At 29.7% G+C, this 14,985-nt stretch overlaps 1 protein-coding gene across 1 annotated transcript; it reads left to right on the forward strand.

Moving 5' to 3' along the window:
* Window positions 1-4,691: 4,691 nt before the first annotated feature.
* LOC110602902 (carotenoid 9,10(9',10')-cleavage dioxygenase 1) lies at window positions 4,692-14,422 on the forward strand. Its single transcript, XM_043952147.1, has 12 exons — window positions 4,692-4,819; window positions 4,915-5,058; window positions 5,133-5,235; window positions 5,658-5,917; window positions 6,022-6,201; window positions 6,279-6,357; window positions 6,445-6,526; window positions 6,604-6,666; window positions 6,760-6,898; window positions 13,417-13,726; window positions 13,804-14,015; window positions 14,116-14,422. The coding sequence occupies exons 1-12, from the start codon at window positions 4,709-4,711 to the stop codon at window positions 14,242-14,244; spliced, it is 1,812 nt and encodes a 603-aa protein (XP_043808082.1). The 5' UTR covers window positions 4,692-4,708; the 3' UTR covers window positions 14,245-14,422.
* The last annotated feature ends 563 nt before the right edge of the window (window positions 14,423-14,985 follow it).

The raw sequence follows: 14,985 nt of genomic DNA on the forward strand, positions 1-14,985 counted from the left end.
AGGCTTGTTGGGTTAATTGAAAACAATTATTGTAATTCTTATTATAGCCTTGGTGTTTAGTAGGACGAAGATGAAGTAAATTTAGTGGTAGTTAGAAATGTAAAATATTATGGTTGAAATTGTAATGAAATTGTGTTTGTTGAAAAAGCCTCTTTGTGTACTTTTTTGGATTTTTTTTAAAAAAATTTTATAATTAATTATTATTATTTGGTGGGAAGGATTTGTGCAACAGAAGATGGACAATAAACTTTAAAAAACAAAAATAATGCAACAACAATAATAACCGAAAAATCAGAGGCGGGGGATGGGTTGTTAAGAGCCGTCTTAGAGACTAGCAAGCAAACAATATGGAATTTCGTATAGCAGCGGGATAAGCAGAAGCACCTCAGAATCAGATGCATGAAGGTCCAGGTGAAGGACAACTCCAGCGCCCCAACGATTGAACCATTATTCACGTCCCTGCAAGATTGTGAGAATCCACAAAAATAAGCACCATGAAAAAAAAGCAATGGATATTTCAATCTCCGACGTCGTTCCACTCCACCTCCACAGTCACTGCAGTGTTTTCTCAATTCCGCATTTCTCATCTTATTTATCTGTATCCCATTCATCGTGTATTCAAAATATAAATATTTATATATTTTAAATTTTAAATATAATTTTATTATTAATTATAATATTTTGCATTTACATGTGGGCAACTTAAAAAGATAATATTAATATATTTGTAAAATATAAAAAATTATAATGTATTGCATTTAAAATGTGTATAATTGGAAAGTTAATGAAAAAATATTTTTTTTAATTTATATAAAAAATAAAACAAATAAAATTTTAGAACATGGAGAGTAATAAAAAAGAGTGCTTTGACATATTTGGTCTCATGAAAATATCTATTTTGAGTGAAAAAGTTCAAAATGATAGAATTAAATTGTTAAAAATATTAATTAAAATGATTAAAATGGTATAAAAGGTGAAATTTCAAGAATTAAATTGTTATAATTTAATAATAAATTTTAATAGAATTATAATTTTGTTAATAAAATGAAATTTTAGGAATTAAATTATTTATTATTAAGATAATAAAAATTTAACTATGAATTTATTATATTTCAGAAATTATATCATAACTTATTAATGAGTTTTAATTTACAAATTAAACAGAACATAGATAATTTTATCCAATAAAGGGCTCATTTATTAAAAGAAGAAGAGAACATTTCAAAAAAAAAAAAAGAAAACTGCCAAATTAGCATCTAAAGTGATGAGATGAAATTGAACATAAAAATATGCTGCAAAATTATGAATTTAATAAAACAAGCAACAACTGCAGTGACCTCAGTGCAGGTAAGCCATCCGCATTCTTACATCATGATCTTCATAATTTTTTTTTTCAATCAGAATTGAACGTAAAATCTGAGATCTCTCATATTTATTCAGATACACTTATTATAAGATTAAATTTATAAATTCTAATCAATTGATTTATATATTATTAAAATTAAATACTTAATATTTTTTAATTCATATTTAAATTAAAAAAATCAATCCGTCTTATTATATGAATTCAAATATTTTTATCATCGTTAGCCAAAATTACAATTTTTATTAACATTTTAATTCTTCGCTATTATTTTAGAATACATTTAAGTTTAATTAATAAATTTAATAAATATTAAATATTTTAATCCTTCAATTATCATTATATAATATACTTTAATTCATGATAATATCAACAAAGCAATTTAAATTATCAAATTCAATTAATTTTATAACTCTTGTCCTCTAGTTGTGATAATTTAAATTGATGGAATAAAGATATTTTGAGAATTTTTTTTTCATATATTTGACTATCCATGGACCTAACATTTTAAATAGATAATAAGATTAATTTTTAAATGAATAAAAAATATAAAACTTTAAGTATTTAATTTTAAAAATATAAAATTAATTTATTAATTATATTAAAATTCAATATTAAAGTGAAATTTATCTGAAAAATGAATTAATGGTTTGTCAATTTTTAAATAAGCATATTTCAAAGGCTTTTCGAGTGCCCTTGAATGGATTAATTAATACAAAATACAAAGCATGATGAAAATAAATAAATAAATAATCCCATTTTAATAGTTTAAGATATCACACAAAAGTCAAAAGATGCTTCTCACCCAATTGAATTGATGCTTGTTTTGACATTTGAGTTTGAGGACAAAAATGATTTTTTTTGAAAAAAAAACATTATTTACAATATTATATAAATAAATAATTTAAAATAATTATTTAATTATTAATACTGCATTAATTTTTTTAAAATTAAGATGCGCAAAATAAATAAAGTACCAAATAGTTTAATGGGTAAATTTTTTTTAAAATTCATTCAAAATAAATAGTAAGTTGTCATTATAAAATATGATTACGTAGTAAAAATTTAATAAACTAATACATGATTTCATCTGTATAAAGGAAAATTTGGACGACTATAATACCTAAAATTAAAATAAAAAATTTTAACCGCTTCAAGACAAGTCGGTTTTAGATCGGACAGATTCATCCTCTTAACTTTAACGCGAGGTTCCGTGAAGAAATTATCGTTAATCGCTATAATTCAACAAATCTCCCAACGCCTGCGATCATGAAATTTTCGACTAATTAGCCATGAAAATTTTTTATCAAGAAATTAGCTATATATTACCGAATTATCAGAAAATATTATATTTTATCTCTATTTTCTTACAATATAAAAAGGAAATGAGTACATAAATAAAGAGATAATATTCTCTCACACCAATACTCTGCATTTTAAAGATATACTCATCATTCTCTTCAATTTAACGGTCATATATATCTAAATATACTCACTCTTCTCTCTAATTTAACTGTAATAGATACCCATCACCTCACATTTTTAAGTTATTTTCATGCACTCAGTGGTAAGTGTATCTAAGTAAATATGAGAGATCTCAAGTTCTACTCTTTCAATTTTCAATTTTCATTTAAAAAAACAGCACATTTCCATTTCGCCCCAATAATACACTAATTTCAGCAACATCGTGAAATTATGACCTTACATGAAACAATCCCAATTGAAGTTATTATTTTAAACTCTACATAATGCTCAAACTATTCATATCTAATATGCAGTAGGGTTATTAAATAAAAAAATTATAATATTTACAATCATTTATATTTATATCAAATATTTTAAATTTTAAATAATAAAATTAAATTTTTTCAATTTATCACAATTATGACTAAAAAAAATTACTAAAAAAGATTAGATAAACCTTATACAAATTAATGGTAAATTATAATATAATTTTTAAAATTCTATTTAAATAATAAAATAATTCTTAAATATATATTATTATTACAATAACATTATTTTTTATTAATTTCATTATTTACTCTATATGACTGACGTTATTTTATTAGTTTCATTACTCACTCTATATTTTTACTTTTATATAATATTATATATATTAATAAAAAATTAAAATATAAAAAATTATAATTTAAAATATATAATATTTTATTTTATTTATAATATTATTAATAGGAAGTAAATTTTTTTAAATATAAAAAATAGATACATAATTTATAATATTAAGTATAAATATTTAATAAAATATTTTAAGATACATATTTTATATAATAGAAATTTATTTGTAATAAATATTTACTAATATAATATATTTAATATTATAAAGAGTTGTTACACGTAGATTATTAATAAAAGATAATAGATAACACTTCATTTATTTAAAATTCAATATAAAATAGCTTTAATATTTATTCAATATAATATATTTAATATTAAATACCAAATTGCATAATTTCAGTTTTTTTTACCTAATTATAATTATATTAAATTACTTGATCATGGGCACAATTATATCAAATTAGAACTAGCTTGCATCATTGCATCACTTTTTATCTAATTTTATGTAACTATGGTTACATGAAATTACTTGACTATGAGCTGTTACTTAATTCAGGCTTCATATTAATAATGTAAAGATAAAAAATTAAACAGTAAAATATATATACAATATTCCGACTACATAATTTTACTATATCCGTCTCATAATTGATAATTATTGTTTAAATTATATTTATTAGAATAATTAATAATAGCACGAAGATTCAATTTTTCTAAAACAGAGTAAGTTTTTGATAAAAAGCTGAGAACTGAAGTGTTTTTTTTTCTTGCTAAAATCGAATATGATCACTTAACCTTATCACGTGACTTTAACAGAGATAAAATCCGATTGATTATCTAAATGCCTTTTTGGATATTCTTCAATCTTTCATTTATTTAAGAAAGATAAAAAACAGATAAATAATCGTCAGTTTTTAAAAAAATTAAAGAATTTCTTAAAAATTCTATAATATCTATTCGTTTATTTTTTTTTTACAGATTGTCAAAACTTTATATGGGTTTGAATTCTACTAAGAACTCCATTAAAAATCAGAAATTATTGAAAATTGTTGAAGAAAGAACAAGTGGGACATGACATTTTTTTGTTATTATTATGTAATATTAGGAATAGTGTTAGTTTCATCCTCAAACAGTCATATTCATAGTCGATAGTTTTTAAATTTTAGCATACATTAATAATATATGTATAAATAAAACAAACACTTTATTTCTTGTCCTTTGTGTGTATATAGACGTGCTTCTGCTTCGTCACAATCCAAGGCAACAGGTATGGCTTCTTCATTACATTCTGCATTTCAACTGAATTGCTGTCTGCAAAAGTCTTCCTTGTCAGACAGATTCTATCATTTCAAAACCACTCATCTCTCCTCTTTTGTCAAGGTATAGTAATTTTCACTTCTTTCTCCATAACCCTGTCGGGATATCGATCCTCGTTCAATTATTAATGCTTGTAGTAATTTTGTTTTCGGTAGCAGCCGCCATTTCCCAGAGAGTTGCAGCTGCTTCGTCTGCAAATTGATCATGTCTCCAAAACCTTCAATAACACTTCTCTAAAACTATTAGATGCTTTCGTTGATTCCTTTTTCGAGTTCGTCGATCAGCCACTACTTCCATCGCAGGTACAATCAGTTAATTTTCCAACATTTGCGTTGTAGATTTTGTTTCTCAGGCTTATATGTTCAATCACTTGCAGAGCAACTTCGCTCCGGTGGATGAATTGAAGGAAGCCATTGTGGTTGACAGCATTGAAGGGAAGATTCCATATGATTTCTCGGAAGGCGTCTATGTAAGAAACGGTATGTCTCCAACACAGCCACTTCGATAATATTTAATATAATTTGACTATTAGCTTAAAGAAAGTATTACAGAGGACGTAAGTGTCAGACATGGGTGCATTGGCTCAATGGATGACTTTTTTGGTAATTTTGATTGTTAAGGACTGGTGTAAGCGACAAATTCTTGCTTAGATTCATTTCATTATGGATATAAAATATAACTATCTGAATTATTTTATATAAAAATTATATGATTAGATAATTTTTTTCTCCGCTTTAACGTAGTAAATATGAACCAGTCATTAATTGAGATGGTGAGAAGCCCGATGCATTGAGAAGTCCAATGCATTTCGTTCTGTGCGTCGGAAAACTCTAAGATTCGCCAATTTTGGCAAGTGGGTTGTCCTAATTTAGAAGCTCAATCTGTAGATATGTAATTACAGGACCAAATCCTCTATTCGGAGGGCTGAAATCAGCCACCTCCATGTTTGGGAAGTCGAGCCACATCTGGGTAGAAGGAGAAGGAATGCTTCATGCTTTATATTTTGACAGAGCTACTGATGGAAGCTGGACTGTTCTCTACAACAACAGACATGTCGAAACTGAAACTTTCCAGCAAGAAAAACAAAGAAACAAACCATCTTTTCTTCCTGCAATTGAAGGCAATTCAGCAGCAATATTATCAGCTTACTTGCTAAATCTGGTGGGCACGTACTGATCCCAAATTCAACGTTTCACCGCATCCCAAATTGCGTTATTATGACAAGATAATCTAACTAATTAATATCTTTTTGCCTGGAAATTTAGCTTCGGTTTGGGAAAGTTAACAAGTACATTAGCAACACAAATGTTTTTGAGCATGCTGGGAAGTTCTACTCTGTTGCTGAAAATCATATTCCTCAAGAAATTGACATCTTCACCCTTGAAACTTTAGACAATTGGGATGTCAATGGATCCTGGAATCGACCTTTTACTAGCCACGCTAAGGTTCTTGTCTTCAGACAATTGAAAAATATTACCAATTTGATCTGAAGTTGTTCTAACGTTGTCACTTGGGTTTGCAGAGAGCTCCAGGTTCAGGGGAGCTGGTTGTGATGGGGGTGGATGCTAAGAAACCTTTCATGGAATTGGGTGTAATTTCTGGTAAAAATTGCTACTTTAGAACAAATTTTGCACTACCATGTAATTGTGTGATCCTCTTTTTAATGCATCAGCTTCCAATATTTTCAGCTGATGGAAAGAGAATGGTTCATAAAGTGGATATCAAATTGGAAAGATGCACCCTCTGCCACGACATTGGAGTTACAGAGAGGTGAGTTAAAACATTGTCTACTTCTTTAGTTGTTTTCTCTGTAGCCTTAGTTTGCTAAAGAGATTCTGTGTTTCCAGGTACAATCTGATCTTGGATTTTCCATTAACCTTGGACATACACAGACTCCTTACAGGAGGCCCGTGAGTACATATCCTTGGACTTCATCTGTGTAATAAGGGGAAAAAAAGATTATTATTTCTTTTAATATTCAAGGTTGATATGCATGCATGCAGGTTAATAAAGTATAACAAGGAAGATTATGCAAGGATTGGGATAATGCCTCGATACGGTGAAGCAGACTCGATGCGGTGGTTTGAGGTTGAACCAAATTGCACGTTTCATATCCTCAACTGTTTCGAGGATGGTAATGAGGTAACCCTTATAGAGAAATATTTTTAGAATATCAAATTAAAGGGTATAACAAAATATCCAGATTTGTAGGTTAGCAAATGCCTTTTTTGATAAATAAAATATAATTATTAATTAAAAAATATTAAAAAGTGTTATAAAAATAAAAATATAATTTTTAAAAATAGTGCAACGCACCACTTAAAATTATATTTTTTTACACTGTTTTCTAATAAAAAGTACCATATAATCATATTCATTTTCATTTTCATTTTAGAGTGAGTGATTTAATTTATGTTTGTTATAGAAAATAGATATGTTGATATTAAAAGTGAATATGAATAAATTTGTTAGTTGATTCATCTCAATAATTGTATAATTATAGACTTAATAAAAAGATTTTCTATAAATATGTTGTGATTTCTATTGTAATATATATAAAAATATTATTTTTATAAATGGTATGAGAGTCTTTTGAACAAAATTTAAATTTCTTTTCCCTTTATTCTGTTTGGAGACTTAGTACTCCATGTGTTCTGTTCTTTTAGGTCACCCTGATAGGATGATATTTGTTTTTCATAGCCTGCCCAAAAAGAATGTCAGCGACGCTGTCCTGAAGAGCCGACAACTGTCTGACTAGCGAGTGACCTTCACATGCTGCAACTAATTTCTGACGCTATCTCACTCGTTGATGTGTAGAGGCGCGTCACTTGTCTACCTGTGTTTCGATCACTAGAGATGGATGTGCCGTGCCCCTTAACTTTTTAAGATTATCTAGGGATATTTAGATAATTTTTTCTTAATTTTAAATAAATAAAAGAAAATTTATTATTAAGTTTTTAAATTTTCAAATAAATTTTTAATTTATTTCTATTTGAAAATTATATAATTAAAATACCTTTATATTTTATAAAATTAAATTCTTTTACCCTTTTATAAAAAAAAATCAATTAATCTATATTAAATACTTATATTATTTACTTCATATAATTTTAACTATACATATTATTTAATATATATAAATTTAAATGTATATACTATTTAGTTTTATTGAATGAAGCTAAAACAAAGTGATTAACAATTATTTTAACAAACTATTAAATAATTTAATTTTATAGAGACATCCTACTGGAGTGATTTTGATACATGAAACAAACTAATGAATTTTCAAGTTATACTGATACAAACTAATAAATTTTTTAAAAATAACTTTGAGAATAATTATTTTATAAATAAAACTACAACCCAAACACTATTTTGATATCGACAATTTTGCGTTTTTTATTCTTTTCCAATCCATAAAATTTACTTCTAATATAAGGTTTCAATTTAAGTGTACTATTTTTTTTTTCAAACTACTTATAAAATTAGTGTTCACTCATTGTCTAATTTATTTTTATACACTTATCTTTTATTATTATAAAGTGATAGTTAGTTTTGTTTATTTATATTTATGTGATTGAAATTATATATTAAACTTTTAATTTATGAAAATAAAATTTAAATTAAAAAAAAGAGTAACATAGTAATGGTTAGATTATTTAATGAGTTTAATAGGTTTTATTCATATGAATTTTTTTTTATTAATTTCATCACAATTTTAGAACTTTGTTTTTAATATATACATTGTAGGATCGAGCACTTACCATAGCGTAGCAAGTCCAAACGCCATGATTCAAAGGGATCTGAGCTCCTGGCCCACTTGATCAATAATCCCCTCTCCCCAGCACCTGCTAGGATTCGGAACCCATGACTTTGGCTCTAATACCAATTGTAGGAACGAGCGCTTACCATCATGCCAAAAGCTTGTAGGATCAAGCGCTTACCACCATGCCAAAAGTTTAAACTGTTAGCAGAGGTGCAATTCCAATTCTTTATAGTTTAGCAAGCCCAAATACTATGATTCAAAGGGATCTGAGCAGGACGCTAGCCCACTTGACAAATATATATATATATATATATATGCATAAATTTTTTTTCTGAAATGAATAAAATTTGACGTTGTACTGACAAAATAAAATTGAGCCCTTTTGATTTAAATTTCTAGATCCATCACTGCCAATCACCATCACCGGTGTTGCTCGAGGTCCTCTCTTCAGTTCTATAGTCAGTTTGCCGCTTGGATGTTTGTGGAGGTGTTTTTGGATTGGATTGCATTTTGGGTACTGTTCACTCCTGGTACTATTCACATCCCTTTTTTTCCCATGCCTTCTGTTGCCTTTGATTTGGGTGGACTAGTTTCATGGTTGAAATTAAAAATACCATAACTAACATGATTCTTGTGATGCTAAAATCACAGAACATAAATTAAATGGATCTAATTTTCTGGATTGGAGTAAGACTATCCGTATTTATTTACAAAATATCAGAATAAATGATCACCTTATCAAGGATCCTCCAATTGATAACACTAGGAAAGATTAGATGAGGAATGATGCTCGATTATTTTTGCAGATCCAAAATTTCATTCTTAGTGAGATAATCAGTCTTATTAATCACTGTGAATTTATTAAAAAATTAATGGATTATTTGAAATTTTTATACTCAGGCAAAGACAATATTTCTCGTATTTATGAGGTGTGTAAGACGTTTTATCGGGTTGAGAAACATGATAGAACTCTGACCTCGTATTTTATATTCTTTCTGACTCTAAAATGTCATCGTTATATGATGCTTTTACTCGGATGTTGCGTACAAAATCTTCCTCTCTAGTTATTCCACATACCACTAGTGCCCTTGATAGCCACAATGACAGTGGCAGACAGAATAACAGAGGTGGGAACAAGGGAGGTTTTAATGGTAGTAAAAGATCTCAATGTGGTGGCGAAGCAGTTCCTACTTCTGACTTCGGTGGAATCATTTGTTATTACTTCTGTGAACCTGGACACACTAAGAAGACATGTCTAAAACTTCAGAATAAGAATTAACACTCACAAATGGCGCACATGACAATTGAGACTTCTCCTGATTAGCGTATTTTAATATCTACAGATGAATATGCACAATTCACTCAATACCAGACATCTCTAAAATCCTCTAATTCTCCTATCACTACAATTGCTGAGTCAGGTAACTCTACTGCATGCCTTATGTCTTCATCCTCAAAATGGATTATTGATTCTAGTGTTATTGATCATATGTTCAGGTAATTCTACCATTTTATCCAATCTTAAGTCTCATACATCGTCTTCTTATGTTACTCTTGTTGATGGCTCTAAATCTTCTGTCATGGGTTCTGAACATGTCAACTTAACACCTTCACTTTTTGTATCCTTTGTGTTATGCCTTTCTAAGTTCTTCTTTAATTTGCTTTTCGTTAGTAAACTCACTCATGCACTAAATTGTTGTGTCTCATTCTTTCCTGATCATTGTGTGTTTCAGGATCTTTCGATGAAGCAGATTATTGGTAGAGGACGTGAGTCAGAGGGTCTTTACATCCTGGATTAAAAAATACCTAGATCTTTTGCATGTTCAATGAGTTTTACTCTTTTTGATGTTCATTGTCGGTTGGGGCATTCTTCCCTCTATACTTTAAAAAAATTATGTCCACAGTTTCAATCTTTATCTGTTTTAGATTGTGAGTGGAGTTAATTTGCCAAACATTATCGTTTACCTCCAATGTCTCGAGTCAATAAATAGGCTTCGTTCCCTTTTGAGTTAGTACATTCAGATGATTGGAGTCCTTGTCCTATTGTATCTAAGTCTAGCTTTAAGTACTTTGTTACTTTTATTGATGATTTCTCTCGCACTACTTGGTTATTTTTAATGAAGATTCATTCAGAATTATTCTCTATTTTTTATGCTTTCTATGTTGAAATCTAAACTCAATTTAATATTTCTATTTGAATATTGCAAAGTGATAATGCTAAAAAAATATCTTTCTAGGGAATTGTAATCTTATTTATCACAAAAATGGATTCTTCAACAATCTTCCTAAGTTGACGCTCCTTCATAGAATCGGATTGTCGAACGAAAAAAATTGATATTTTTTTGAAGTAGCCAGACCTCTCTTATTCCATATGAAAGTCCCTAGATATTTTTGGACTGATGCTGTATCCATTGCTTATTTTTTGACCAATTGCATGTCTTCCTCCGTTCTTCATAGCGATATCTCTTATAACATTTTATTTTCCACTAAATCTTTGTTTTCTATTGAACCATGTATCTTTGAGTGTATTTATTTTATTCGTGATGTTCGTCCACAAGTTACTAAATTGGAGTCCAAATCACTCTAATGTGTTTTTTCTGGCTACTCTTGGCTTAAAAAAGGGTATCGTTATTTTTCTCCTAATCTTAATCGATATATTGTGTCTACTGATGTAACATTTTTTGAGTCCACTTCATTCTTTTTACCATCATCTGTTTATGGCACACAGGGGGAGGAAGACAACCTTTTAGTATATATTGTTTGCTCTTTGTCTCACCCTTAGAATCTTCCTGCACCTTCCGCTCATGTGCCAGGTCGCCCTCCTATTTTTCATGTTTGTTCCATATGCATAGAGGCTTCTTCATCGATAGATCTCGTCTCGATGGATCTCGTCCCCACCGATCCGTCACTGTTTGACTTGGATCTGCCCATTGCCCTTCACAAAAGTAGACGTACTTGTACTCATCCTATTTCATCTTTTGTTTCTTATGATAAATTATTCTCTTCTTCTCGTTGTTTTGCCACTGCTTTAGATTCTATTTTAATCTCCAAAACTATTATCGAGACTTTATCTTGTCATGGTTGGCATGCTGCGATGAAAGAGGAAATAATACCCCTAGAAACTAATGGTACTTGGGAATTTGTGTCCTTGCCTCCAGGAAAATGAGCTATTGGGTGTAAGTGGGTGTTTGCGATGAAAGTAAACATTGATAGATCTGTTGCTCGCCTCAAGGCCTATTTAGTAGCTAAAGATTATGCTCAAACTTATGGAGTTGACTATTATGATAACTTCTTTCCAGTTGCCAAGCTCGCATCTGTTCGATTGTTTATTTCCTTGGCAACTATACATGATTAGCTTTTGCATCAACTGGATATTAAAAATACTTTTCTCTATGGTGACCTTAAGAAAAAAGTTTATATTAAGAAACTACCTGATTTTGTTGCTTAAGGGGAATTAGGCAAGGTTTGTAGACTTTAAAAATCTCTCTATGGCTTGAAACAGAGTCCTCGGGCATGGTTTGGCAGGTTTAGTAAGGTGGTCTAACAATTTGGTATGCAGATGAGTAAGTATAATTACTCAATATTTTTATAGAAATTCTGATAGTGGAGTAATTCTGCTTGTAGTATATGCGGATGATATTATTCTCACAGAAAGTGATGTTGCTGGCATTATATCTCTAAAAGAATTTCTCAAAACACAGTTTCATATAAAGGATTTGGGTATCTTGAAATATTTTTTAGACATTAAAGTTATGCGGTGTAAGAAATACATTTTCTTATATCAAAGAAAATATATTCTTGATCCTGAAATGTATAGAAAATTAGTTGGCAAGCTGAATTATTTGACGATGACTCGTTTTGTATTGCATATTCACTGAGTGTGGTGATTTAGTTTATGTTTTCTCCTACTGTTAATTAGTGGAATGCTTTGGGACAGATTTTTTGCTACTTAAAAGGGGCTCCAAGACGTAGCCTCTTCTATGGTAACCATGGGTACTCAAACATTGAATTTTTTCTGATGCTGATCGGGTAAGTTCAAAAGTTGATAGGAAATCAACCATTAGATATTGTGTTTTTGTGGAAGATAACATGGTCTCATGGAGAAATAAAAAATAAAATGTGGTCTCTCGTTCTACTGCTAAATTTGAATATTGTGTTATGGCACAAGCCATATGTGAAGTCTTTTGGGTGCGTCAACTGTTAGAAAAGGTTGGATTCATAAATTCGGTGCCTACTAAGTTGTGGTGTGTTAATCAAATAATTATCTACATTGTCTCTAATCCAGTATTTTATGAGAGACCAAACATATCGAGATTGACTGCCATTTTATTCGTGAAAAGGTTCAACAAAAAATAATTTCAACAGAGCATATCAGAATTGGAGAACAATTAGGGGTTATATTCACTAAAGCTCTAAATGGGACTAGAGTTGACTATATATGTAACAAGTTGAGCATGATTAACATCTATACTCTAACTTGAGGGGAGTGTTATAGGAAGTATGTATGTTGATATATGAAGTAAATATGGATAGATTTGGTAGTTGTTTGATCTTAGGAATTGTATGATTATAACTTGATAAAAGGATTCATTTCCTTTCGTTTCTAGATAAGTATTTTATGTATAAATATATTGTAATCTCTATTGTAATATATACAAGAAATATTACTTTTCTACGGTGTTAAAATAGTATCTCATGATATGACTTAATTCTACATCAAATTTTCTGATGACGTTTGTAAATTGTCGTTGTTTACTATTATGATAATAATTGAATCATAAATTTTGAAATGAAAACTTGATGAAAACATATAGTAATTTTTTATACTTTTCATTAAATTAAAATTCTCACAAATATATATTGATGGGTTTGCATGCTATTTGAATATGAACAGGTGGTAGTGTGGGGATGTAAAGCTCTTGATTCAATCATTCCAGGACCTCATCTGGGCTTGAATAAGTCCGAGTGGTTTTCAAGAAGGTTTAGGCATAGAGAATCAGATTCTAACACAGGTGAAGATGGATCATTGTTTTCTCGCTGCCATGAATGGCGATTAAACATGGAAACTGGAAATGTCAGAGAAAGATATCTTTCTGGAACCGAATTCTCCATAGATTTTCCAATGATCAATGGAGACTTCACTGGACTTAAGAACAAATATGGCTACACACAAGTTGTTGACTCTGAGGCCAGCTCTACTTCAGGTGATAATTATTTATCAGTTGTGTTCTAACCCTGACGATTTATTTATGTTGTTGCTTAAAGTAGTTGATTATTTCAGGCATGGCAAAATTTGGAGGTCTAGCGAAAATATACTTTGAAGAAACAGAAAGAGATAACAAATTTGGTGAACTGATAAAGGTGGAATATCATATGTTGGAGAAGAACACCTTCTGCACCGGAGCTGCTTTTGTTCCTAAAAGACCAAGTCTTGAAGAAGATGATGGTTGGCTCATCACTTTTGTTCATAATGAAGATTCTAATGTTTCTAAAGTAAGTTCATAGTTTGTAGCTGCAGGAAACTAATCATATCTTTATACTATTCCTGATGCATTTGCTTTTATTTTGTGTGTGTGTGTGTGTCTCCATGCAGGCTTATATAATTGACACAAAGAAGTTTACCAGTGAACCAGTTGCCAGAATCACACTGCCTTGCAGAGTTCCATATGGTTTTCATGGAGCTTTCATGCCAATCCCATTCTCAAACGTGAAAAACCCATGAGAGATTTACAAGTTTTCACGGAAAGCTGTGAATACCCCCATCCCTGATCAAACAGAATCACTGTAAATTTCATTTCTCATGCACCTCTTCGTAATGTTAAAGAAATGCAAATAATAAAGCTCTGTTTATTTACTGAGATATAACTTGTGTGGAAGGGCAACTCTTGCTAAATAAATTTGAACTTCAAAGAATCTGCTCATGAATTGCATGGTCCAAGGCAGTCTCCTTATTCCCAAAACTCTTCCTGCTTGATTTTTGATAAAAACCTATAGCAGAGGCATAGTCAAGGATGTGGCAAATTGTTGGACTGGTGATATTTTCTGGATTTAGTTGCATTCCTGTTCATAATTTTCAGAATCAAGTGGCAGGTCTAATCGCCAACCTACATTTCCATAGCTTGGATTTCTATTTTGGTTGCTCTTGCACTTCCACGCGCAGGACACAGGCTGAAATTGAATTTTAGGGTAAATGTTTGTCGATTTTCAATGCTAAATTGCTACGCAACACTTCACTGATGCTGATTTTTGTACGAAGATGGATTGCGTTTCATGGAACAAAGTAGGAAGAGGGAGTTTTTGTCAGCGTTCTATTAATCAAATCCAAATTTTAATTAACCAAAATTTTAAAAAGTGAAATTAAAGAAAATTAAATAAAAGTATATTTTAGAATATTCATTAATTAAAATATAGGTTTTATTTGCGGAACTAATAAATATAATTAATTATTATAAATGTAATGTTA

The sequence above is a fragment of the Manihot esculenta genome, chromosome 16 (assembly GCF_001659605.2).
Source record: "Manihot esculenta cultivar AM560-2 chromosome 16, M.esculenta_v8, whole genome shotgun sequence".
NCBI classification, from domain to species: Eukaryota; Viridiplantae; Streptophyta; class Magnoliopsida; order Malpighiales; family Euphorbiaceae; genus Manihot; species Manihot esculenta.

Excerpts from the sequence above, each read along its gene's own strand:
- LOC110602902 (XM_043952147.1), top strand. The coding sequence starts at position 4,709 with ATGGCTTCTTCATTACATTCTGCATTTCAACTGAATTGCTGTCTGCAA. Across the intron at positions 6,202-6,278 it reads CTTTTACTAGCCACGCTAAG|AGAGCTCCAGGTTCAGGGGA; the intron begins GTTCTTGTCTTC and ends TTGGGTTTGCAG. Across the intron at positions 6,899-13,416 it reads GTTTCGAGGATGGTAATGAG|GTGGTAGTGTGGGGATGTAA; the intron begins GTAACCCTTATA and ends GAATATGAACAG.